The sequence below is a fragment of the Condylura cristata genome, unplaced genomic scaffold, assembly GCF_000260355.1.
Source record: "Condylura cristata isolate star-nosed mole 26May11 unplaced genomic scaffold, ConCri1.0 scaffold00025, whole genome shotgun sequence".
NCBI lineage: Eukaryota > Metazoa > Chordata > Mammalia > Eulipotyphla > Talpidae > Condylura > Condylura cristata.
In genome coordinates, this window is record NW_004567126.1 from 6,171,102 (window position 1) to 6,198,605 (window position 27,504).

Below are 27,504 nucleotides of genomic sequence, written 5' to 3' on the forward strand. Positions count from 1 at the left end.
CAAAATACTTTGATTAGAAGGACTTTATGGAGGTCTATAAAGTAAGTGTTTGCCTCACAGAACTTTAGATTGTTCTAATTATTAAAGTGCCACCTACTGGAAAGATCGTTGCCAATACATGTTTTTCTGTGCTACTCTGGTGGGAATTGGCAACCGTATGACCACAAAACAGCCTAATTTTCAAAAGTAAATAGTGAAGATGCACCAGTGAAGCCCTTTAAAAAGTCACCATAATCCAGTTCCTCTGGGAACTTTTTAAGACATGAATAGCTACCAAAAATCATTTAAAAATCAACATTGTTGTGGTAAACTGAAAAAGGAGTTTCTTGACTTAAGAATGTGTTGTTTCAAAATCTTACACGTAAATCAAATGTATGAAGATGCTTATTCTACAATGAGGGGATGTATCTAACCTGGTTAAAATCCCAGAGTCTGCACACCTATTAAAACCAGAGTGTACAGCTTTGAAGTGCTATTATTGAATCACTGCATGGCTTCTTTGGAATGGTGGATTCTGAATCTTTGTCTTGGGGTTCCTGGATTGGCGATCCTTTGCCCTTCAAAGGGAAGCCCACAGGGAACACTTGGATGAGGAAACTGGGTAGAAAAACAGAGTGAAGTAGGGTGGCTTAATACCACATGAATCTGCAAAAAAGGCATTACTTTAGGCCAGTCTCCCCTTCTAGATTCAAATTGGGAATAAAGCAAGTTTTATTTTATAAATCCCCATGAAGTAAGCGGAGGAAAGGACTAGAAGCAGGCTGCTGTTGACCTGGAAGACGCTCAGTCTGTCTGAGGAGGGCAAAGAACAGTAAGCACTTGAGTGAGTGCTCCAAGCAATATGGAACAAGGGCTCTGAGAGCCCTGAGTAGGGGAAACCCCTCTGGATGGCCTGAGAAAGGCCTCACAGAGAGGTGATATTTGAGCTCACCTTTGCCAGACAAGAGGGATTTTGTCATTCCAGAGTCTTGTCTTCACAATCTCCCTGAATATACAGGCTTGTTCTTAAGCAAGTTATCTTAAGAAATAATCAGTGTTCTACTCAAACCCAATCTTTCTCCAAAAAACTAAATATTTGGACCTCTTTTCACTCACCGGCTGTCCTTAATAATGGTACTGAGTGAAAAACCAAACATCCTTTTAATTGACAGCAGAGAAGAAAAGGTTGTATGACTCAAAAAAAGTTAAAAGCAAACAAAAAAGGCCCTCCCTGGTGGCACAGCAGGTTAAAGCACAGCACTGAGAAGCTAAGGCCACTTCCGCATGAGTTCGATCCCCGCCTGCCCCGGAGGTGACCACATGGCGTGGCAGACCTCTCCTGACCCGCCCGCTGCTCCCCTCAGCAGTGTACTTTGTCGATCTGCCTGTTCTGCTCCCGGTTCTGTCTCTGGTGAAGCCTCTCGCCGTCCCTGAGCCTCTGTCCTGTACCCCCGTTCTGTATGCACAAATAAATAAATCTTAAAAAAAAAAAAAAAAGCAAACAAAAAAACCTTGTGTTTCAGAATTCAACATGCTTACCCTGCAAATGATCTATGTGAATTCCCCTTTACCCAAGCATAGCTCCCTTTAGATAGGTTTGCCCATCTCAAAGAAGACACAAATCCTGAAAAGTTGAATATGAAGAAATCTTGAATATATTAAGGCAATATAAAATCCATAAGGGACACTGGTTAATCAAAAAAAAAAACACAGTGAATGTATTTCTATGAAATCAACTTTTTTTTTTTTAACTAATACAAACACTCTGTTTCTTTTTACCGAAAAAAAAAAAAAAGTTTGCATACAGAGTTTTTGCAGAGTGGCATGTTTGTCATTGATATAATGATGTTTCATATTAACACAATGCACTAAAGAAGTATCATAAAAATCTCATGGCACATTGCAAATATTTGGTAAAAAGTAGTGTATCTTCCTTTAATGATTGGGAAAGGGTTCTGTTTACTGCACTCAAATTTCATATCTTTGTGGCAGCTCAGGATTTCTCAAGTGCAGCCCAAAAGCCATCAGGACAATGACTATCTCAGCAGGACAAAAACAGAAGCCTCCAACTGAGGAAACCCAAGCCACCCAGGACGGCCCCTCCTCAGAGCCACCCTGCCAGCCTGGACAGCCTGTCACAGGTCTTGATTTCCCACATATCCCTGGGGCTCTCACTGGGTCCACACCTGGTCTTCCTAACACTGACAGGTATTAGTCCTCACACACAGAAACACAGTCCTGGCGTCAGCTTCTATTCCATTTGGTATTTCTACTTTGATACATTAGTTTGTGTTGCTTTGTAAAATCGAACCACTGGGTCCAATCCAAAAGCTATAGACCCTTGTCTCCAAGTCTGATCATTTCCAAGAGCCCCCTTGGCAGTCAGCAGGCTCTGCTTCATCCTGGTGGTGGCACCCAGTTCCTGGGTGGCCTCAGCGCACACGCATGCACCTTCCTCTCCCGCTACATAACAGCAGAGTGGGGATCCTGGAGGTTCTCCTCCAGCTTTAGTCCCAGGTTGTCGATCCCAATGCTGGTCATGGGTGGCACGTCGCTCTCAGCCGGTTCTGCCGTGCGCGTGGGGGTGGAGCAGTACAGAATAAACCCCAGCATGATGACTGTGAAGGACAGGATATAGAGCCCTGAAAACTGGGAGAAAGAAGAACAGCTATGAAGTATGATCCCTCGCATGCACATCTGCCCTGTGGTCATTCACCTACTGCTTACCTTCTCATAGTCTTGTTTTTGAAAACTGCCCAAGGGGATATACCAATGCCCAAACCCTCCACCCAAAACCCTCCCATATACTGGCAAACACACACACTCTGGTGCATCAACCAACTAGATCACTGGCTCCTCAAGAAGTGCAAACTGCCTTTGTCTGTGATCATCCAGCCTACCCCTCTTTACACCCAGTATCCCACTCAGTGAAGAGGACAAAAGATCAGCAAGGTGCCCTTGGGCAAGCCCAAATCACTGGATGGATGTGAAGCAGAAGAACGTGAGTGGGACCTACGAAGAAAGGAAAGACACATGTCCCCAAGCCCTCACGCCCTTCTATTGCAGACAGATTCACTTTGCTAAAATTTAATAGATGACAAGTGTTACTTGGCAAAATTTATGGTAGACTGAGAAGATTCAGATTCAGGAAAGAGCAAGATTTTTCAGAAGATTATGAAGCCCAAAGCAGTCATTGGTTTCAATATTCATTGGACAAGCATGGGAAAGGAGTTTCCCAGAGCAACCTCTGCTCCCAGAAGCACCAACTGAAGACAACCTCTCCTGACAAGTATGCTTCATGGGTGGATGGAGTACCTGGTCACCTTTCCCAGTCTGCCCTTTTCGAAGACTGAAAACAGCCATACAGGGCATAATGCAGGGAGGACATGACACTAATTCACTGTGTGATTTTACTGAAAATATATTCCATGTACCCCAAAATTTAAATCACAACATTTAGCAGTCTGCATGCTCACTCTTATTTGAATGGAGGAGCCATAAAAAAGTTCAGGTAAATTAATACTTGTTTTTAACAGAACACATTTTTAAAAGCAAAAACTAGCAATAGAGTAACTAGACACTGACCAAGGTTAGTATAGTGAAAAAGTAGGGAAATGATATGGCATAATTCATATGTGATAAAATGCCCATGATCTTTTTTTTTCTTGAAGCAGACGAACTCATAAATGGTCCTGTTAACCTGATTTTAAAATTAAGAATGGGACATATTCTTTTATTCGTAGCAATAGACTAGCTTTACAGTGAAATAAGCCAGAAAGAAAAAGAAAAATACCAGATAGTTTCACTTATAGAAGGAATGTAGGGGAATGTAAGGGATCCAAATAAGGGTTGAGGGAGTGAGGGAGGAGTAATTATAATGAAGTAAAAACCAAAATCAATGGGGGGGGGGGAGGTTAGGGGGAGAAGGATCAAAATAGGGGTGGGAAGAATACAAGAGACTATGGTGATGGTGCACAGGTGAACTGGTTGTGGGAATTTCATGGGGATTACATCCAAGATGATAAAGCACACATTGTATAAAAATGAAGACTGATATAAAAAATATGTAAAAATTGGGCCCTTCCTGGTGGCTAACAGGTTAAAGCACAGCACTGCAAGGCTAGCAGCAGCTGCTTCTAGGCAAGTTCAATCCCAGGCTAGGGAGGTGACCCACATGGTGCAGCAGACCTCCCCTGACCCACCCGCTGCTCCCCTCAGCAGTGTACTTCGTTGATCTGCCTGTTCTGCTCCCACTCTGTCTCAGGTGAATCCTCTCTCTGCCCCTGCACCTCTGGCCTATGCCCCAGTTCTGTAAGCATAAATAAATAAATCTTTATACACACACACACATATATATATAATAAAATTTGTATGGAACCACAAAAAAAATAGACTAGTTTAAAGTAGCTTAGACATCATATATCCAATAAAGCGTTCTAATAAGGGAATAAAAGATAAAAACATCAAGAAAGCATAATGGGTTAGAGAAAAGTAGAGAGGAAGATCAGAGAGAAGAAAAGGTGGTGATACACTGACTCCCAGATGGTCACCTCCAACAGTGGGTATCTGTGGGCCACCATTGATTTTGACAGGTTAAGTTTTTACAGTTACTCAGTTCTTAACCTTCTTAACCTTAAACCTTCAGAATATCTAAAGAGACGGAACAGCTCCCACTCTCCACGAGCCAGGAAAGCCTTCTCTAGACTCTGTGATGATGCTGAGCCAGTGACAAGTTAAAGTGGAACAGCAGAACTAAGTGTCTTAACACTGGTTTTTAATTCTTGGAGTCAGTACTTGGTACCCGACATATATGATCAGTGTTGGAAGGGGGAAAAAATGATTCAGAGGACATCAGGGGAATTAAGGCTATTTAGAGTGCCCTAAACTTAGTACTGGGATGCCAGAAAAGTTGTGACTTTTTTCTGTTTTCTATGCAAAATGACATCATGACTTTTCCAACATCCATCATTATGAAAGTCAGCAAGTGCCCCTCTAAAATGTTCATGGCTACCTGTGGGAAAGCCTTTGTAAGCTGTCCCAAACATTTCTTGTTTGGCTTGGTGGTTTTAAATGTTTAGACAGAAAGCCATCTTGTTCCTCTTAAGCAGGCAGATGATTAAATATAGAGTCCTTTATAGTAGGGAGAGAATAGGAGCAAGTGAAGTAACTTCCCTAAGTTAAAGGATACAATTTTTATTTTTTAAAATCCCCGTTGTGTCTGGATCTATATAGGGAATTTTTTGTGGCCACTCTTTTCACTCAAGATCAATTCTAGAGGAGGCAGAGTGTAGGAATTTTTAAGCCTCTTTAACTATTTCAAAAAATAAGTTAGTTACTACAATTAAAAACTGTGAAGCTTTATTAGACATGCTTCCTTAATTCTTCCCTCAAGATGGCATGTGTGCATGTCAACCTCCTTAGGGAACATGAATGACCCTTGATTTTAGGTGTGTCTGTCTACCTAAAACTAAGGATTAGCCATATAACTGGCCCATTGTTTACAACTGACCTCTGACCTGCATATGTGGAGCTCATATCTCTTTGCCTCTTGGAGCATCTATTTGATATATATATATATATATAAACACATATAAATAAATATGTTTTAAAAAAAACTATGAATATACTGCGTTTATGATTGTCTTTAAAAACTATTTTTTTAAAGGTTTATTTATGCATACAGAACTTGGGTGCAAGCCAGAGGTGTGCAGGTGGTGAGAGGATTCACCAGAGGCAGAGTGGGGAGCACAACAGGCAGATCAACTGAAGTGCACTGCTGAAGGGAGCAGTGGGCGGGTGAGGAGAGGTCTCCCACGCCATTGGGTCACCTCTGGAGAGAGAATCAAACTGGCACTGAAGCAGCTGTGGCTAGCTGCAGTGCTGCATCCTAACCCATTGCACCACCAGAAAGGGCCCTTTAAGAACGATTTCTAAAATGCCCTGATCTTCTGTATGCACTGAAGGTTTTCTACCTCTCTAATGTACTCAAGAAGATCAGGGGATCTGGTCTTTGCAACTTAAGTCTGAAATAGTTTATAGCCAACAACAGTGAAGTCTAACAGTGAGTTAAGACTGAGCTTCTAGACATGAACAGAAAGAAATATGAAGCAAGAGAACTGAGAAGGGGTGTATAGTATACATGCTCCAGTTCTGAGAACAATAGCTTAAAGTTTGTGGCAAAAATAAATTTGCACATGGAAGTTCTTTCATATTAAGATTAAGAGCAGTTAAGGAGCAAATATTTGCACTAAGGGAGTTGTAATAGGAAGTGACAAGTGTACTTTCACTTCAAAGGTTTATTTATTTAACCATGGTTCCTCTTTGGGCTTTAGGTTACTTATGAGAGGAAAGTAAAATTTAAACTAGTAAAGATAAAGCAATAACTGTGATTAAAATTATAGTGAATGCACCATATGTTATACCACTGAGTGCTCAGGCTTTCGTTGCGTCTGGATAGCTGCCAACTGTTGTTGAGCTAATACTAAAACTCCATTGTCCCCACCGGTGACCGTGTGAAATGCAGCCACAGTCCCCCTGAACTGACCTTTCAAGGGTCACTGTAGTTCTTGGCAGTGGTTCTTAACGAAGAAAAAAATTTTAACCAGGCCTGTCAGGAACATCTCTCTGATTCGCTTTGATATCTGTTACTTTTTAATGATGCTACCAAAAAAAGCTGTAAATGCTCCTGCAATTTTGTTCAGGAATACCTAACCAGCAAGTCTGAAAAGCTAACAGCTTGTTCCTGACGCTTATAACCTTGCAAGGCAAAAAGGTTGATGCTTCTTAAGCAGAAATTTCTGAGAACTGAACTAGGTGTTGTGGGTTAGTGGCCAGTTCCTGGGAACAGTGTAAATCAGGACCAATGATTCCTGCCTGGACACACAATTTTACAAGGACAAAAATATTTAATTAGTGGCTCCTACTAAAACTAAAATCACCAACCTAACTACTTGTCCAGATGGCCACGAAGAAAGGTCAATAGGCATTTGCTGAAGGTATAGTAAGAAAATTGGTCAGACATCTGAGGGCTTCCAAAGCCCTTTGCAAGGATCTACAGGCCAAAATAACAACACTATCATACTTCTTACAGTAGTCCTACTACTGCTACACTGTTTGCCTTTTCTATTTTCACTATCTTACAAATATAATATTCCCGGAGCTATGTGACACTGTGGTATCACAAAGCAGAATGAAGAACCAAATAGGAGAATCCAACTATTTTCCATTCAGTTGTTTATTAGAGATTTTTAAAGATGTAAATCATTATCTTCTCACTAAACTTTTATTTCAGTAAACACAGTTTTCAAAAACATGTACGGTTAACATAAATATTTTCTTAATGAGTTGATATTTTTGAAATTTCTGCTTTAATTTCTAATATGATAAGTAATAAATAACTGGCATCCTCAATTTTAAGCATTTAAAAAGGTCCTGATATCCCAAAGTATGAGAACTGTTACTAAAAGTTTCAAATTAGCTGTAAAAAAAAGGAAATCCATTTGTTTGGTTCTCTTTGATACATGGGGAGACTATCCTAAGCTTCAGATAGTCACATTAATAATGAAAATAGGCTAACAGGTGCAGTGGAATGAAGACTGAATTACAAGGCTGATGAGTAAGAATCAGTCTTGACTTTATCACCGACCAGCTGCTAAAGGAAAGTCACTTAACTAAGTCTAACCATTTCATTTCCCCATCTCTCAAATGTAATCGTTCAATCAGTAATTCTCAAGGGAAGGTATATTAGATTCTCTGGAGATGCTATTTCTTCAAATTACATATTCATTCTCTTGCTTTCCCTGTCTCCTGGAGAATTCCTACATGTAACAAGAGCTGCCACTGATGGAAACAGGTTATGCTTATGAATGCTGTGACAATACAGAGACAAAATAAATCTGCCATCAGAGATGGAACTTTTCCGGTCACAGCAGGTATAACACACCCATAACTTTCCCTTCCATCTGGCACCATGTCTATGTACCTTGACAAAAAGTGATGGGAAGAGTTGCCTGCTCTCTCAAATAGCTCAGGGAGTCCTTGATCATCAGCTGAAATACATAATTTCCATACACTGATGTCCTGGACCATACCCAAGAAGACATGCATTGCACTTCACCCTTTAGAGAACCCTGAGAACAATTCTTACTTGGGCCAGTTTTCTGACTGGAAGGCAGTAATAAAAGTCAGGACTATCCAGGCCCTCCCTGGTAGCGCAGTGGGTTAGGACACAGCACTTGCAAGCTAGCGCAGCTGCTTCAGTGCAAGTTCAAACCCCAACTCTGGAGGTGACCCACACGGTGCAGCAGACCTCTCCTGACCTGCCCGCTGCTCCCCTCAGCAGTGTATTTCATTGATCTGCCTGTTCTGCTCCCTGCTCTGTCGCTGGTGAATCCTTTCACCACCCCCGCACCTCTGGCTTGCACCCCAGTTCTGTATGCATAAATAAACAAATCTTAAAAAAAAAAAGTCAGGACTATTTGATGAGATTTTTGCCAACAGGATAGGGAGGTTTTATTTTTTAATTCAAAATCTTGAAAATATTTGTTACTTCTTTTGGACCATAGCAACGTGATCTTACCTTATAGCCAAACAGAAAGAGTCCAAAAAAAAGGCTGTAGAGGTCAGCTGTCAAGATGCCCAGGTTAACAGAAGTGGCACTAGTGACTTTAATTACCAGTGGCATGAAGGTGTACAGGCAAAACATACAGAGGGCAAATGCCACAAACAGCAGTGCTGTGAAAGGGGAAAAAAAGGGAATATGTAATATTATAGGAAAAAATTAGAAGACAAAGGTACTTAAGGTTTGACTGTCACACAAAATTACTTGATCCTTTAACATAGCTAAATGCAAAGCCCTTTGTTAGCAGTCAGCACTGCAGAGGAGATACACGAAGTACTTCTGAAATCCAACACGGTGTTAGGTGGTCAAGGCCTAAAATACTGCTTCTGGTATGACTGAGTTAATAACTCTTATCAGTCCTTATCCAATGCTGAGGACAGAGTGATGCTTGTGATAAAGGGCAATGAAAGCAAAATCACCATTAAGAAAAATCACTGATTAGAAAAAAAAAAAATCACTGATTATCTTTTGTTTGTTTTATCTGGTTGAGTAGACAAAGTATGTATAATTGAATTCAGAGCAAATTATTTTTAGGACAACCAAGGCAGCTGTTAGGTCCATTATCTTTTGTTCAAATCATTCATTCCAGTGCTTTCTATGCCCCCGATAGCACGATATAACCATTCTCTTGTTAAAAAGCTCATCTGGTGGGTGCCAGTTCTTTAGCAGTATCTCTGCTTTGTACCCACTTTTCCAGTCTCACCCCCATACTCCAACACACACATGTGCTCTCTGGCCATCTAAGTTTTTTATTGGATTAAATCATCCAGGGATGGTGGAAGAACTTCATGACATTTTATGTACTACTTAATTGCCTTTAAATCTTTTCTAACTTTCCCACCACTTTCTCCTACTGTGTTGATTATTTGTGCCTAGGAATGTCAGTAAGAATAGCAATGGAAGGTGGGGATGATTATACACCCTCAGCTTGTTCAGGTTAATGCTTCACAAATTTCATCAAGTAGACAACCTTCACAAGAAGTTCAAGGACTTGAATGGAGAACTAATTGTATGGTACTGTAACCAAAGGTCGATCTTGTTCAGAATTCCTAGTAAAGAAAGGCTACTTCTGAAGAACAGATTAAGAATTAACTTCTGTGGAGATTCATTTATAAGTTCTCAGAAAAAGCTCATTGTAAAACCACTGTAGCTCTCTGTGGAATTACCCTGTAATTTTATAAAAATGCTACATGTTACTGAAAAGAAGAAAATTTTTTTAAAATATATGTGTTTGTCAGGGGAAAGGATATTGGCTGAAAAGAATTATCATTTACATACTTACCAATTTTCCAGTCCCAGTGAATGCTGGCAATATCCTTATATTCCACAATCAATCTAAGATTAAAATAAGAAGTCACAGAGAGAGTCACAGACTAATTTTCACTATAAGCATTTTAGTTGCTGTACTTGAGCTAAGGTGAAAAATTGTGCTGAGTTTTGAAATGTTCTTAGAATATAAAAATATCTATCTTTATTTAAAATGATAAAGAATTAAACCAAAGGATTCTATAAACATAAGTTTGATTCCCTTAGAGGTGTGCCATTCAATAGCAGTCAATGATAGGAGAGAAGCATGATGTTATTTTTTCCTTCTTATCTGGAAGTTAATATTTTCTGAAAATAATTGAAAAAGTTCTCATTAGTTATGCCTCTATACCACCAAATCATAAGCAAGAATTCTCATGTAAGGTGCTAAGACATCATTCTTGATGTTACAACAGTCCTCTAATAGGTCTCTAGAAAGGTCACTGATTTAAAAATTAATTTAAGCCAAGTAAGTCATGAATATTAGTAGTTGGAAAGTAGTCACCTAGTGCTTCTTTGACTTTTAAGGAAAATTTTAGAATCTTACAATTGTATGCCGCTGATAATTGTTCCAAATAAGCCCACCATTCCTAAAAACTCTTGTCTGCTCAGCTTCTTCACAATATATTCTTCGCAGACATTAGAAACAGCATAGAGAGAAGCCCCGAGAAGGACCAGGACGTCTCCAATCAGCACATCACTCCCTGCAGGAAGACAGGTGGGAAGTTGAACACGTCAATAGGGAGCTTCCCTAGCTTGCTCGCAGAAGTTTTTCTGACCCATGTTCATTGAAATAAGATTTCATAGAAATAGAAGTCCTGGTTTCAAGAAGTTTACAGACTCCTCTTCTCTCACTTCCTGGCTGTGATTCCTTACATTTTGAGGCCTCAGAAGACTAACAGCAGAAGATGGTTGTATATCGTATAATGCAAAGCCTACAAAAACAACTCTATGCTATGAGAAGTGAATGGAATTTATGGAAAGGACTTAATGGGTATCTACAGAGAAGGACACTACATAGACAGGTGATTTCTTTCCTTAAGGAGACTTTGAACTCACTTGTAGATTGGGTGAATTCAATGACCTTTTTTAGATTTGTGCTCTCAATTGTCTGAACTTTGACCTAGAGAACATCAGAGTGTTTTCATCTGTTATCCAAAAGACACAAAGTCTTCTTTTTGATAAAAACAAACAAACAAAAAAAGAATCTACAGTAGCTTTTTCAATAACTAATCTAAATGGGTCAAAAGAAAATTAATGCAAATATATAAACAGCTTTCTCATGAAACAAAATAAAACCAGTGTCACACACACACAAAAAAGACAAAAACTATATGGGTAGATAGGATCATAAAGACAGCTTTGTGGAAAGTGATTACAATATATCAGAAGCAAGAAAATCTAGAAATAAAATGTAAAAGATGATTAACCAGGGTTTCTTTTTTCTTTAACCGAATCGGGAACAAGTAATACAGTCTTACCTGAATTGTCTTCCCTCCCTGCTAATATATCTGCACCAACCATTGTCCCGACACCCAACAAACAGACGGCTACAGCGATGAAGTGGATTACTCTGTATCTTGCATAAAGAATAAACCACGAGAGAGCCATCAGCACAGGAATCCCAAAGCAGTCCAGAAGCTGTGTGGAAGGAGAAATAAACAACTGAACACATTTCTCATGGCTAAAATGATGAGGTAGCTGAGCAATAATGGATGTTGGCATTTATTGAGCATTTACTATGGCCTGCCCTCAACTACATATTTTGTGTGGATTAACTCATTTAATCCTGAACAACTCCATGAGATTGGAACTGCAACCCCACTTTACACACAAGGTAAACAACGGCACCAAGATGTGAAATGAGTTGCCCAAAATCATAGCTACAATTGCTGAAGCCAGGGAGTCTACCTCCAGAATCTGTGCAGTTTATCTCTACACTCCCACCTGTGTTTACCCTTCAGTCCAGTACAAACCTTCCTTCCTGCATGCATCCATTTTCAGTAAATATTATTAAAATATTTATTAAGCATCTCATATATAGGAAGCACCCAATTGGACTTGGGAATATAGAGGATGAGACATTCAAACTGACCCTCAGGAGCATACAGAAAGCTACAAAAACAACATATAATCACACATCTAGAAAACTTGGTACATGAGTGAGAAAACAGACAGCACCTCCCTCACGAAGCATCCAGCCCCACTTTATAGTGTGACACTTGCCCATTGCAAACACTCTTGTCATCATCATATGCTCCTTCACACCATTACGTGTTGGGCCCAAAAAATACACTATATTCCTGATATATTCCTGATCTTGTCAATATGAAAGGTAAGGAAATTAAGAATGCCAAAATTATAGCAAAATAATTTGAAAGATATGGGAAGAGTAAAGATTTTACATATTTAATTCATAAACTCGCAAAATTTGTAAAGTGCATCTAAGGATAAAATATATTCCTTATGTGAGTAAGGTCCCTAAAACCACTGTTTATTGTTTGCCTTGCTTTTCAAGTTTGTCTCTGATGCCCTCCATCCCTGTTTAGTCTTGAATGAGGCCCCTAAATCACCAGCAGCCTGCTTCATCCTGTGCACACTTGTTTACTGACTCCCTTTCTCTACATTGGCATCATTTGGGTCTGGCCTGGGCCATGTGTAGGATGGGCACCTTGCCTTGATATTTATTCCAGCAACAGAACTCTATAATCTCCTAAGTGCTTTATCGAGCCTGCCTAAACAACATAAAACGATTCAAATGATAATAGCCTGTCCCGGAAGACACCAGCAGAATCCAACCATCATGACTTAACAAAGTCTAAACTACATTCTTTAATTACAAAAGTGGCCAAAAGAGGGGGGGATACTCTAAAATTTATCATGGAATAACACCTGAAGGGGGTGATCCCATACCTCTAAATTATACACAATATTGTAAACGAATGTTACCTTGATTAGAAAAAAAGTTAAAATTTTAAAGTTATCACAGATGAATCCCTACTTCCTCAAATTGTGCCTTAAAATCAAATGTAAATTTGTCCTAGTTTTAACATTTTTGTTGGCAATGAGTGACTCTTTAAGGAGGGATGTCTCCATCGGGAAAGAACTCCTGGGACTTCAGCCCAGCCTTGCCACTTGTTTGGTGTGTTATTTCCAGCCAGGCACCCTCTGGGTCAAAATATGAAATGAAACAATCAGACTAAATGATCTCAGGGGTCCCTTCCTACTTTAATATTCCACAACTTCTCAGCTCATAGCCATTACATTCAATCACTTATCTACATCAAATCTTCCCTTTAAAATGTATCCTCGGTGATGTCTTCTGTTTGATGCTTTCAGTTCCAAGAGTCTTCCTATTTAGTCTTTTCAAATTATTGTACAGTCACTGTAAGCCCAGGTACAAAGGAAGACCCTGGGCTAAGGGGTCGGGGCAGGGGAGATGTGTCTATAAAATAACTGTAAGGAGATACAAAGGAATGCAAAGGAGAAAGTAAAACTGATGAGGTCTTAGTGAAAGAAAACAAGGCTTCAAAAAGAATTGGATTCTGGAAAGAATGGGGGCAATTATAAGAAGTCACTGAGGCAGGGAACAGGTGGCACTAAAGTGAGAAGACAAGCAGATATTAGGCCTTGGGGTGTTAATGGTCCCATCATGTACTTCCTGTAAACTACTACACTATAATTTGCAATTACAAAATCATTGAAGGAATCTTGAAGAAGCTTCAAAGACCATCTGATACAAACATCTACCTTTTCAGATTACCCAAGACAGAAATTTGCTTAAGTAGAGGATCAGTTTGAGGACTTCAGTGACAGGCAGCTTCCACTGCATGAGAGAGCATTCATTGTTGGATGCCCTTCCTTGACATACATCCCTGTAAACTCATTGTTAATTGAAAACATCCTGAATCAGAAATTAATTTAATTCACCTAAACTACTGGACAACATAGCTGAGCCCAGCCTAGCTTAAACGTGCTCAGAAAACATCCATCAGCCTACAGTTGGGTGCAGCTATCTATCAAGCCTATTTTCTAGTGAAGTGAAGGACAGCTCATGTTATTTATTGACTATGTACTGAAAGTGAAAAACAGGAATGCCCTAATTCAAACTTCAAAGTGCTATTTCTGTTTCATATTTCTTTCACAATATCATGAGGTAGAAAAACCTCATGTTAATTGAGAGATTAAGTTGAAACATTGTAAGTCAGGAACTGTCTGCATATTCCACATTGGGACCTTAACTACCTTAACATTGACAAATTAAAGCTTCAGCTTTTCTAACAGGCCAGGATAAAAAAAAAAAAAGTTACTTTCAGTTGTATAAGACATGAACTTCAGTCACCAAAACTCAACTGTAAGTCTGTTATAGTCCTTGCACCAATTCAGAACTGCTAATGATCATTAGAGATCAAAGTTTCTGGAAATTATAACCTAGTTAAAATATGTGTGAGGTTGTGTTTATGTGATTACAAAAATGGGATTTTCTACATTCTTATACCCTCACTACCCATTGCCAAAAGTCCACTCCTTCCTATTTGTGATGAACTTCATCCTCTAGTTAGTTCCACTGGCATTAATGTTTATGAAATTCTCGGGATTTTTTGCACCTCCTATGTCCGTCTTAACAAATATTTCCATCCCAATCAAAAACCAAGAGGTTTGCTGAGAACAATGCTTACCACAATGTTACAGAAAGGGAAGAATGTATTAAAATTTATTTTGCTTATAATAATATATACTCATACTGAAAAAAAAATGTTAAGTTTTCATCAGCCTTTAGGTTTACCATGTGAAATAAGTCGTTATAATTTTTTCACGTTCCCATAATCTAGAGATCAAATAAGAACATCACTGGTTTATATAGTGAGAAAAGTGATGCATCAAAAGTTATAAATTCATTACACTGTGAAGTCTAAACCTGGCCCTGGTATCTATCTCACTTTCACCTTTATTTTGCTGTGAGGGATGACTCATCAGTGTTAAAATGCAGCCCACAGCTTGCTAACATTAAATCAACTAATTCAGTCTTCCTCCACTCTACCAAGTTGAAAATTACAGCTACTTAGGGACATTTTTCTCTCAGCCCTGCAAGTATAAGCCTCATGAAAGAAATAGGGATGTAAGTTTTACCTTTAGCTACCATCTCTACCCAAGATTTGTAATAGGTTCCTTCCATCTGTCCCTTTATCTTCATAGTCTATGTGTAAAACCTCCAACTTTTCTGTAGCACAAAGGTACCTCCATTCTATCTATACCATGCTTTGAGCAACACATAAAATAGAACTCTTGCCAACACACTACATCAATTGCCAACTAAATATTTATGCTTATTTTGGTAGAAATTACTCTAATCTGCTATAACATATAGCAGTTCGGGAACTGATTAACTTGTATATATTTTCACTAATTGCAGGAAACCTTACTCATTAGCACATATGCTCCACTGGAAAAGAGCATCCACCTGTGTTTAGGTTTTCAAGTGAACAGGTTTTCAATAAAATAAGGTTAGCCCCAAAGGAGTTCAGATTCTGCTCTTGAAGCTATAAGCTCCAAAGTGGTAAAAGGACTCCTCATACCTGGACACTGGTTAGAGTTGTGTACTGGTATGCTCTGACTATGAGGTAATTAGCTTCCACGTCTGCTATTCCCAGCAGGATGTACTTCCACCATTTTCTTTTCAAGATGTATAAGAGGTTATCACTACCTGGTTGGAAGAAATCTGGGTTAGTACAAGTTACTTGATGATACCAGGCGTGTTAGTTGAGAAATTAACCAACTACGGGTTTTCCATGTATTTTAGATATGACCTCTCCTGCTTTCTGTATCTTAAAGCCCAAATTACTTCAACAGCTCAGCATTTTTTCCTAATATGAGCCCAAGCTAAGATGTCATCATAGACCAAGAACTTACTGAAAGCATCAGAGAGAAAGTGGGTGAAAAAGCAGTTCAATTCTCTTTCCCATTGCATCAGAACTATAATATCCAGATGTTAGGAAATCTGAAAAGCTAGATTATCCTAGGAAATGGAAATTTTCTTGTGAATTCACTAGCAATTTAACCTGTTGATGGACATCTTCATTTTTTTAAACATTGCACTTTTTTAAATTGAGGTAACATTGACATTACTGCATATGTTGGCATCCACAAATGTATACTACATACCACGCCCACCACCAGGCAACCACAATCCTCTACCACAGTCCAGTGGGGCCCCTCTCTGCTCTGTTCTTCACCTCCCACCCTCCCCCTGTAGCCTCAACTCTGCAGTCACATTCTAGAGTAGTTGTGTTTGTTCCTTTGTTTTGTTTCTTTATATTACACATATGAGTGAAATCATCTGGTATTTGTCTTTCTCTAACTTAATCTAACTGATTCCCTCTAGTTCCATCCATGAAGTCACAAAGGGCAAGAATTCATCTTTTTGTATAACTTTTCATTGTGTATCTACATTGCATCTTTTCTCTCTACTAAATGTCAGGCATTTGGTAGTTTCCACAGCTTGGCTATTGTGGATAATGCTTCAGTGAACACAGGATTACATAGATCCCCTTGAATTAAGTGTTTTTGTGTTCTTTGGATAGATACCTACAAGTAGAATTGCTGGATCACATGACCCATCTGTTTTTAATATTTTGAGTAATCTCCATACTGTTTTCCACAGGGGCTGGACCAGTGCACATTCCCACCAACAGTGTACAGGGCTCATTTTTCCACTGCCTCACCTGCTATTTCTTATCTTTTTGATATAGATCATCCTCACAGGTGTGAGGTGGTACCTCATTGTGGTTTTGATTTGCATTTCCCTAATAATAAGTGATGAGTATTTTTTTCATGTGCCTGTTGGCCTGTATGTCTTCTATGGAAAAGTATCTATTTAAACTTTCTGCCCATTTTTTTTTTGGATTGTTTTCTTCTTGTTGAGTTGTATGAGTTCTTTGTAGCTCTTGTATGTTAGTCCCTTATCAAATATATGATGTACTAATATTTTCTCCCATTTAGTAGGATGTCTTCTTGTTTTCCTGATAGTTTCTTTCACTGTGCAGAAGCTTATCAGTTTGATGTAATCCTATTTGTTTTTGTTCTCATTGCCCTTTTTATTGTAATCAAATCCCTAAAGACATCACTGAAGCCTGTCACAGAATTTTTGCCTATATTTTCAGATATACATTTTTCTGGTTTTAGGTCTTGCATCCTATTTTTCAATCCATTTTGAATTTTTTTTTTTTGGTATGGTATAAGATAGTGGTCTAGCTTCATTCTTTTTGCATGTGGCTGTCCAGTTTTCCCAACACCATCTGTTTAAGAGACTTTACTTCCTCCATTGTATACTCTTGACCCCTTTCTCATTAATTAACTGCCCATTTAAGTGTGATTTATTTTGGGACTCTTTAATTTTATTCCATCGGCCTGTCATTCAGTGACGTTATTTAGTCTCCACATATTAGATTTTTCCAGCTTTCTTTTTGTGGTTGATTTTTAGTTTGATGCATTGTGATTAGAGAAGATCATCATGACTTACTGACACTTGTTTTCTGACCTAACATGTAATCTATATTCATATGGAACATTCCATAATGTTGCGACAGATATGAACTCAGCCATTTTGAGATGTGGTGCTCCATAAATGTCTACTATGTCCTTCTGTTTTAATTTTTCATTCAAGGTGGTTGATTCTTCATGATATATTTGTGGGCTTCTTTAAAGGAAATTCTTCAAGTTGGTATTCTTTTGCAAAAGTTGTGTTTTCAAGTGAAATTTAAGTCAGTGATAAGTTTGGGGGAAAGACTTTTGATATCACTAAAGAAACACTTTTATCCCCCAAATTCTATTTATTTAAGATAACTGCAATTCAGTTCTTTAGAGAGCCTAGCACCACAGGCAATACAGAGTTGATATATACATAAGAATGCTGTATGTCAGAGAACCTAAAAGGAAATAAAGGTAGTGAGAATCCTAACCAAATAAGTATCATTAAAACCCAATTAGTGGGAACATCCTGGAAAAATAAAATTAGTCTTCCTTAACATGAGATGGCATAAGAAGTCTCCTAGCATTCAGCCCATAGGGGGCCCCACTGATGTATTTATGTGCCATATTTGGCTTCTGAAAGGCCAGTGTTTACAAAGAGCCAAGTCCAGGTGTATTATCCATGTAACATTTCTACCCCACACATAGGCATACCACTGACTCACTAAGTTTCCATTAAGAGGATGCACAAAGACCACACTAGTGACATTATTATATAGCTAAAATATAATGAAATGAAAGAACTGGACCCTTCTCATCAGCTTGGATTGCCCCTTATGAGAGCACGAGCTCAGCTCTGCAGCTGCCATCTGGCCTGAATCCCACTCCCCCAGTTACTACCTCTATGACCTAGAGCAAGTTGGCTAAGTGCTGTATGCCTCATCTGTAAAGCAGGCAGCTTGAGCTTTTGGAAGGCTTCAGTGAGTTAATATATAACTTCATGAGTTAGGACATTAAAATAATGCCTGACCAGAAATGTTTGTCAGGATCTAGTTTTTCACAATTTTGTGTAGCTAAGGAAAAGCCATAATTCTTAAGCAACTTAACCAGGCAGTGATAAAGATGTGAATTTCTGGCCAATTCCTTGTCTTTGTCTCTCTCGCAACATTGGCTTTACCTACACATAATCGATGCTCCAGTTAGCATCCTCCACTTAGCTGAAAAGATACATCTTGAGGAATGAAGCTCCTTATTTTTAATATTATCTCTTAACTTTATTAACCATTGAGAAAAAGACTAAAACCTAATTTGTAAAGGCATTTACACTTTCTTAGATAAGTTCTACCACTACAATTTGGCACTGCTTAATTTAATCAAGAATCTCAGAGAGTTGGGCATAAGTCACTCCACTAATAGAACTCAAAGATAGCAGACATTTCTAATAGCTTTTATAAAAATCAGCAATAGTTTCTTGCTCTGGGTTTTGCCTCCAATATATTTTTTAATAACTAGAAGCCAAACATTTTTCTGAATTTTCTGTAAAGGGAATTCCTACATTAAACATACCTGATTGAAATGCCAGCATCATTGTATAAACTAGAAACAGCAAACAATAGTTGATAAAACTCTGAAGCATGGGTGTGTTCACTTTGTATCTTTCTGCCAAATACTGGCTGGTGATGGCTGTCCCACATATACACAAGGACAGCATCTGACCCAGGGCAATTGTTTTCAAAATATTCCTGGAAAATAAGAGGAAATCAGAGTAACTTCCAAGTAAGTAACACCACAAATGCATGCTTGCATACACTTAGATACACACACACATTTTGAATTTTGTGTTACACACAAAAGGGAGTACTAGTTGTTCTAGATAGCTCTTTACCTCATCTAATTGTTTACTTCACACACAAAAAAATTAAAGTGTTGAATTTTGAAAGACTACATTTTTGTTCTTGTTTTTATTTCCCCCTTACCCCCACAGAAATACCCATTCCTCCATTTCATTGACTGTTCATTTAGAGATCATTTTAATTAGCATAGTCATATATTTGAAGTGTACATACATGTGATTTTTTTTAAAACTCAAACACAGTGGACCTGAAAGTTACGAGAGATCTTTGAAGAAAAACTTCTTGATGGTGATAATGATCTCAGTCAGATTTCTGGGGACTAAATGGGTAGACAGACAAGTGAAAGGACCAAACATAAACAGCTCTTTTATAAAAGGATAAAAAGGAGAAAAGGGACAGGAAAAGAGTTTGAAGAATGAATAGCCGTGCTGAGGACAGGCTTTTATTATCTTGTTATAGGATCAAGGGAGGTTAAACATGTTTGGGGAATGAGCAGAAGGTAATGAGAGTGAAACTTGAAGTTTGACCAAAAAAAGATTTTTTTTTTAAGATTTTATTTATTTTTGCATAGAAGAATTGGAGTGTAAGTCAGAGATTCAGGGAGTGAAAAGATTCACCAGAGACAGAGTGGGGAGCAGAACAGGCAGACTGACTGAAATACTCTGCTGAGCAGAGCAGCGGGCGGGTCACGAGAGGTCTGCTGTGCCATGTGGGTCTCCTCTCTGGCTGGGACTTCAACTAGGGTATTATGGTGACAGAATTAAGACTTAACCCCTAGTCCAGCAGGGAGGCCCCCCCCCCAAATAAGATTTGTATAAAGATGGACAATTCTTGGGAGGTTCAAGGACCAAGACTAAGAACATTTACAGCTGTCATACATTTATGTTCCCTATGTAAACAGCTGCCTTCTGGAGTTTTTCTAGGCAAAGTAGAAGATACCCACACAGCAAAAAACATATAGTATATAAACGTTTACTGTGTATTTTTTCATCCAGAATATTTATTTCAGTAATTTGCAACTAACCTCAGATAATCCTAACCCAAGATCAGAAAAAGGAAATTTTGATGAATGAGACAACACTAAATTCACTTTTAGAGCATTACAATGTGCCAGAACATAAAGATTTAAAACTGAAATGTCTCTTTCTGTGCTTCAGAGATAAGCATTCTCTGAGGAGAAGGCACATGAACTAATTAAGGCATAGCAGTGTGAAAACTTTTTTTGCAATAGGTCTAGTAAGGAAAGATGTTCCAAACAGAAGGAATAGTATATACCAAGGCACATTGAGTCCTAAAAACAAGATGGCACATCTAGGGATTTTTAAGCAGCTTGGTGTAACTGTACTCAAATAGTAGAAGGAAAATCAGAGAAGATGAGAATGGAAAGGGAACAGAAGCCAGAGGCCTTACATCTAATGTTCTGCAGGTGGTATTCTCTCTAGCTGATGGTGAGATTGAAATCTTCTACATAGGGAGTTAAGTGACTTGAGGAGCCTTTCGAGGCCCCTAGATATATCGCAGCCCAGAACTCCAAAATCCTAACGAATTCCTAACATGGAAACCTAACTCCTAAGGAGGAAAGTAGACAAGAATCTAGTCTAAAATAATACTCGGCTTCTGAATCAGACACCTGGATGGACAGCAATATAGTTCATCAAGATTGTGAAGGCAAGAGAAAAGGGCACATTTGGAAAGTTAATATCTCCATTTTGGACATGCTGGATTTTGTTGGGTTATGAAACTATTGAAAAGAAATGTCCACTAGGCAGTCTGGAGCTTGAAAAAAGCATTGGATTGGAGGAATAAATTTTGAGAATCATGAACATATGGGTGGAAAGTGAAGTTGGGACATAAATAAGGCCACTAACAGATACCTCAAAACTGAAAAAAAAAAGTTCACAAAATCCACTTTGTGCTCTTTGTGCCTATAATTGATAGACAGCCCCTGCCTCTTGCCAGCGCCAACACATTCCTCAAGTACCACAGTGAAGGTAAAGGTCAGAGTGAACTGATTTGCCCAGACTAGGTATCTAGTCACCACTGGCAAAATAGATATTGTTGCCATCAATGACCCTTTCATATATCAATTACATGTCTTACATGTATGATTCTGCCCAGAGTAATTTCAGTCATATCTGAGAAAGGGAAAGCTTGTCATCAATGGGAAATCCTTCTTCATCTTCCAGCATCAAGACCCCAGCAACATGGGCTGGTGCTGGTGCTGAATATGTTGTGGAGTCCACTGGTGTCTTCACTACCTTGAAGGCTGTGGCCAAGAAGGCCATCATCTCTGCCTCTTCTGCTGATGCCCCCACATTTATAATTAGGGTAAACCATGAAAAGTATAAAACTCTCTCAAGGTTGTCAGCAATACCACCTGCCTCACCAACTACTTGGCTCACCTGGCCAAGGTCATCTGTGACAACTCTGAAATCATGGAGGGTCCCGTGACCACTGTGCCATCACCACCTCCCAGAAGACTGTAGACGGCCCCTCTGAGGAGCTGTGCCTTGATGGTCAAGGGGCTGTGCGGAGTATTATCTCTGCCTCTGTTTGCATTGCCAAGGCTGTGGGCAAGTCATCCCTGAGCTGAACAGGATGCTCACTGGCACGCTTTCTAGGGCCCTGCCCTCAATGTGTTGAAGATGGTGGATCTGACCTGCCACCCAGAGAAAGCTGCCAAATACGATGACATCCAGAAAGTGCATCAGAGGGCTCCTTCAAAGGCATCCTGGATTACACTGAGGACCAGGTATCTCCTGAATTATCCTCTTTTCCTCCACCTTCGATGACAAAGCTGGTGTCATGCTTTGTTGAGTCATTTCCTGGTATAACAATGAATGTCACTTAGAGCAACAGGGTGGTGGACCCCACAGTCCACATGACCTCAAAGGTGTAAGAGCTCCCTGGGACCTCAGCTGCTGGGGAGTCCTGCCTCCACTCCACTCATCCAACACACTGAGACTCTCCTGATCTGCCACAGTGCCATTCCTGAGTACTTGGAGAGAGCGAAGGGCCCTACCTTGCCATCGATAAAGTACACTATACCCATCACACACACACACCCCAAATAAAAACACTCTGGGACACAGTACCATTTAAGGGACTAGAGAAGGAAGAGGGATTAGAGATGAGCATAGAGTGGGAACAGAGCAAGGAAGAACACCATGCAAACAGAGAAGCATGTTTCAAGAAACAGAGGGCTCCATCCCCTGACCTGAAGCAAGTTTCTCTTAACTCTCCCTGCTCCACTCCCACACTCCACAAATCCAAGCCCTACATGGCAGGCTCATTCCCATGTTTAAAAGTCTCAATGGATCCTCTTCAGATGGCCTAGAAGAACCCACCACTACCTAGCTCTCCAGCCACACCTTGAACTACTCTTTTCCAGTTTTCATTCTTAAAACATCTTATAGGATATTTAAAGTACAACAAAAGATAACCTATAATCAACCTGTATTCATGTATCTGCCATGCAACTTAATAAAATACTGGTAATATCAACATATCCTCCTTGTGTTCTCCACAGTCTCTTAGCCCTGTCAGGCAACTGCCTTCCAGAACTTGATGGTTATCACTTCTTCCTTCTATTTTTTTTTTGAATTATTTTTTTATGCATACAAAACTGGGGTACAGACACAAGATGCAGGAGCAGTGAGAGGATTCACCAGAGACAGAGTGGGGAGCAGAACAGACAGATTGACGAAGTACACTACTGAGGGGAGCAGCAGGTGGGTCAGGAGAGGTCTGCCGCTCCATGTGGGTCGCCTCCCAGGTGGGGATCAAACTCATGCAGAAGTGGCTTTAGCTTCTCAGTGCTGTGCTTTAGCCTGCTGCGCCACCAGGGAGGGCCCACTTCCTTCTATTTTAGCAATATAGGTATCCCTAAGCAGTAAGTGGCTTTGTTTTGCTTGTTTATATAAACGGTATTAGGTATAGCACATGTATACTTTTGCAGCTTGCTATTTTGAGCAATAGTATTTGAGAGTCATCCATATTGATACATTAGTCCTAGTTCATTTCTTTCCACTGAAGGAATATATTGACTTTGTCCATTCCCTGTTGATGGATATTTAGGTTATATTCCAAATTCTTTTTTACTCTATAAACAGTACCTCTACAAATTCTTGCAAATGTCTCCTGATGTACACATCTAAGAGTTTTTCTGGCTTTTAGTGGAGTTCAAATGGGTTACAGATGTGCTAAGATATTATCTCCTCAGCACTCAGGATGGTCCAGTGGGGACCACCAAAGGCATCTGGAGAGATTCCAGCCAGTTGCCTTCTGCTGGAAGCAGGGAACTCTGAGTACCCTACAAATATAATGACTTTCTATTTTTGTGATGAAGTGTAAAGGAGCCATTTGCTCTGGAGAATTATCAAGAGAGGAACTGTTGGTTTTAGGGCATCAGCATTTTCAACTTCACTTCTTTTGCTAGATTGTTCTTCAAAGGGCTGTCTTACTTCACTGTGGTTAGTGTGTTACTCTCAAATGGAACAGAAGATATTCCCTCCTTTCAAGGGAAAGGAATGATACCAGGAACTGGTCTGATCCAAAGATGTTTTATTAAGCAATAGAAGGAAACGCTCAGTAAGGTGAGCAAAGGTTAGAACTAGCTCCTATTCTTTCTAGGCATGCTTACCTGTCACAGGCTGAAGAAGGCACACCAAATGTAGGGCTTGCTCCTTCTTTCTCTTGTGCCCCTTTCTTCCTGAAGGAGGTATTAGTTGCATTAAATCTGGATTTTAGGCTGCCCTCTCCAAGACAACAGGAATTCACCACTGGGACCTATAGAATGCACAGCTGCACACAAACTCCTCATAACTGCTCTCAAAAAGATCTTACCTCATCCAAATTACCGGTGGGGAAAATGACACTTGGTGGTTCCATAATTCACCCACAGTCATACACAGCAAAAGGCAGTGGAAATCCATGTTCTTAGCTATTAAAAGACCAGGTCAGAGGTTTAAACTTAGAGGATAACCTAGGGAAACTTCTCCTTTCTTTCCTAGAAGAAAGACTCAGATTTGCAGAACTTCAGTGCTCATGCCCACTTCTTTAAGTTGAAGAGGAGACAAGTGTTTTGCCTGACATTATGCAGGAACAGAGTGCTCTGCAGTCTGACCCCAGCAAAATTTCTCCTAACTGCTGCACCTGCTCCGCCCTCACCACAATTCCAGTCTCAGCCTGTGGCAGAAGTCAGTGTTCTGAATGCTAATCTAATGGAATCGTTCCCATGTCTAAAAAACAGATTTTCCAAATCGTAAGGCCCTTCTATGCCCCCTTCCATGCCCCTGAAGCACAGATCTTTACTAAGTAAGCCCATTGCTCTAACTGATACCTTCTCACCTTGTTATCTCTTACTCTCTTCTCCCCATTGGCCTTCCAAGCTTTCCCTCCCTTCTACCTCATGATCTCATAACAGAGCGTAAACACAAAACCCCCTCCTTTCAAGGAGACTTCCACCTCAGCTTGCTAGCAGAAAGGGAGCCTGGCCTGACATTTCTGCTGCCAGCTACAGCACTGCCTCCCTGCATATCAGGAGGGAGTTGGATTGGATGTCCAAAATGCAGGGCACCAAAAAACTAATCAGGTATTGATAACCTAATCAAAGCCAGAACATTTCTCATATCCCATAATGGACTTGAAAGCAATTCCAAATTTGAAATAAGTGAGAATAAGACATGTGGGAACATTAGTCCCTATTCACAAGTTGACAAAACTCCTCCAGTAAGTTCACATTTGCATTCTAAAATTGTCTAATTAAGCAAGCTATCCTCCAACTATAAAGTATGACCATCTTCAAAAAAGAAAAAAATAAGGAGAGCCACAAATTGAATATGAAGATTTAAAGTTACAGGGATGCATTTCTCTTGGCTCCAAATCATAATGACCTCATCCATAATGGAAGAGCAAGAACAAGTGGGGGGTGGGGTAAGGCTGCTGCAAGGGGTAGAGCTTGTACAAAGGGAAAAAGAAGAGAAAAACGATACCAAAAGCTTCAGAACACATTTTGTTACTTACAGCCTCACACTTCAGCATTTATATTATCCATAAGGCCCTAGTTCTGATCACCGAAACTCTCTCGTCATCAGAAAGCCTGTTCTTCTCAGGGCCTTCCCTGGTGGCACACCAGGTCAAAGAGCAGCACTATGAAGCTATAGCCACAGCCACTTGTAACATGAATTCAATTGCTGGCCAGGCAAGGAACCCACATGGCACAGCAGACCTCTCCTGTCTTGCTCACTGCTCCCCGCAGTAGTGTATTTCAGTCAGTCTGCCTGTTCTGCTCCCCACTCTGTCTCTGGAGAGTCCTCTTACTTCCCCCTCCCCATCTCTGGGCTGTACCCTAGTTCTTGTATGCATAAATAAATAAATCTTTAAAAAATAAAACCTGTTCCTCTCTAAAGGAAAATTCTAGAAGGAATGTGCATCTAGCTGTAGGGTACATCCTGTCACGTATCTTCCACCGGAAGCTCCACTGCAGTGAACTTCAATGGCAGGATATGGTCCAAATCCAAGAGGGTTCCCAAGGTGGCTTTGTGCTCTGGGAGCCAGGCCACCAGAACACAGACAAGCATGAAAGATAATGGAATGAGAGTGGAACCCAGGTAGAAGGTAAATGGAGGAAAGTCACGTCCTACCATGTTACTATTTGGATATATTGTATGAATCTATGAATTTAAATGAAAGATGCTTGTCAGTCATTTTTATCTCCCTCTCTGTCTTCCAGAAACCTAAAGTATGTACTTTTTCTTGGTTTTGTAAACTAAAAAGTGTATTTTACATAAACTTGTATTGAGGTAATGTTGGTTTATAACATTCTATTAGTGTCAGGTATACAGCATTATAATTTAACACTTGGATGTACTTCATCATGGTCGCCACCAAAATTCTAGTTTCCATCCCCCACCTTTACCCATTTCACCCAACCCCACAGCCTAGTCCCTTGTGGTAATCAACAATCTCTTCCCTATATGTAAAAGTTTTCTTTTGTTTTATTTCTTTGTTTTGTTTCTTTACATTCCATGGAGGTGTAAAATCACATGGCATTCTGTCTTTCTCCACCTAACTCATTTCACTTAGCATAATACCCTTAAGTTCCCATTCATGTGAATACAAATTGCAAGACTTCCACTCTTTTTTACAGCTGAGTAGTAGTCCATTGTAGAATTGTGTATTTCATATAATCACATTAATAAGACTGTGTGTATGTAGTACATGCTTTCCAGTGATAAATTTATAACATGATTAATGATATTTTCATTTATTTGTCAGTAAACTCTTTAGTCATTAAATTACTAGGTATGTTGGGTACCTACTGTGTGCTAAGCTAAAAGACTTTGAAATAAAGGCCAACCCATTTCCTGGTCCAAGACCTTCTCCCCAGACCAGATTAGGGGTTTTGTGCTGGTTACCCTGGAAAAGTAGTACATCCTCTCTCCTAAAACCCACCATGCTGTTATGGTTCTTCTTCTAGGACTTTAGGGAGGACAGGGTCTCACTGTCCTCTATAAGTCACCAGTGCCTGGCATCTGGAAGCATTTTAAGATATGTGCCATTGTCACACATGCTAAAGAGGTTTCTGCTGGGCCATTCTTTGTGGCTCATGGAGCCAGGACACACTATTGCAAGCCAGCAGTAGCTGCTTTAGTGCAAGTTCGATCCCCACCCCAAGGTGACCCACATGGCGCAGCAGACCTCTCCTGACCCACCCACTGCTCCCCTCAGCAGTGTACTTCATCGATCTGCCTGTACTGTTTCCTGCTCTTTTCTCTGGTGAATTCTTTCACTGCCACTGTACCTCTGGCCTGTACCCCAGTTCTGTATGCATAAATAAATATTAAAAAAAAAAAAAGAGCTTTTTGTCTAGCCAAGAGAAACCTCACAAAACAGAAACACAATCACAGTGAGAAAGGTCAAATTAGATACATGTGGCCAGGGGAAAGGAAGGTTCAAGTGGGAAGGTTCACAGGATGAGGCACTTTGATGACAGAGAAAGGTTAACAACTTTAAGAAAGATTCAGGAATAAAGAAAAATATATACTACAGGTTCTTGCCTAAATGAAATATTAGTTTTACATAAAATATAGAGACATTGTAATAGGATCAATTCCTTTCTTTAGCACCTCTTCTTTTACAAGGTCAGAGTAGATCAGAAGTCCTCTACCTAGGAATATATTTTAAAAAGTCACTGAGAGTCCGAATAGCCAAAACCCTCATGTCTAAGAAAAATCAAAATGGAGGCATTACAATCCCAAACTTCAAGCTGTACTACAA

At 39.7% G+C, this 27,504-nt stretch overlaps 1 protein-coding gene across 6 annotated transcripts in view; it reads right to left on the reverse strand.

The window, feature by feature from the left end:
• Positions 1-1,475: 1,475 nt before the first annotated feature.
• Positions 1,476-27,504, reverse strand: part of SLC35F2 (solute carrier family 35, member F2) — a 54,217-nt gene continuing 28,188 nt past the window's right edge. For 2 of the 6 annotated variants that reach the window (XM_012729832.1, XM_012729830.1), the window contains exons 2-8: positions 18,938-19,113; positions 15,481-15,604; positions 11,386-11,545; positions 10,452-10,608; positions 9,882-9,934; positions 8,558-8,712; positions 1,476-2,628 (exon numbers count right to left, since the gene is read on the reverse strand). In XM_012729832.1, coding sequence (XP_012585286.1) covers positions 2,443-2,628; positions 8,558-8,712; positions 9,882-9,934; positions 10,452-10,608; positions 11,386-11,545; positions 15,481-15,604; positions 18,938-19,113 — 1,011 coding nt within the window. In that variant the 3' untranslated portion in view covers positions 1,476-2,442. Of the gene's footprint in view, positions 2,629-8,557; positions 8,713-9,881; positions 9,935-10,451; positions 10,609-11,385; positions 11,546-15,480; positions 15,609-18,937; positions 19,114-23,866; positions 23,916-27,504 lie in introns of those variants that run through there. The other 4 variants (XM_012729834.1, XM_012729833.1, XM_004689073.2 and 1 more) reach the window with 4 other exon arrangements.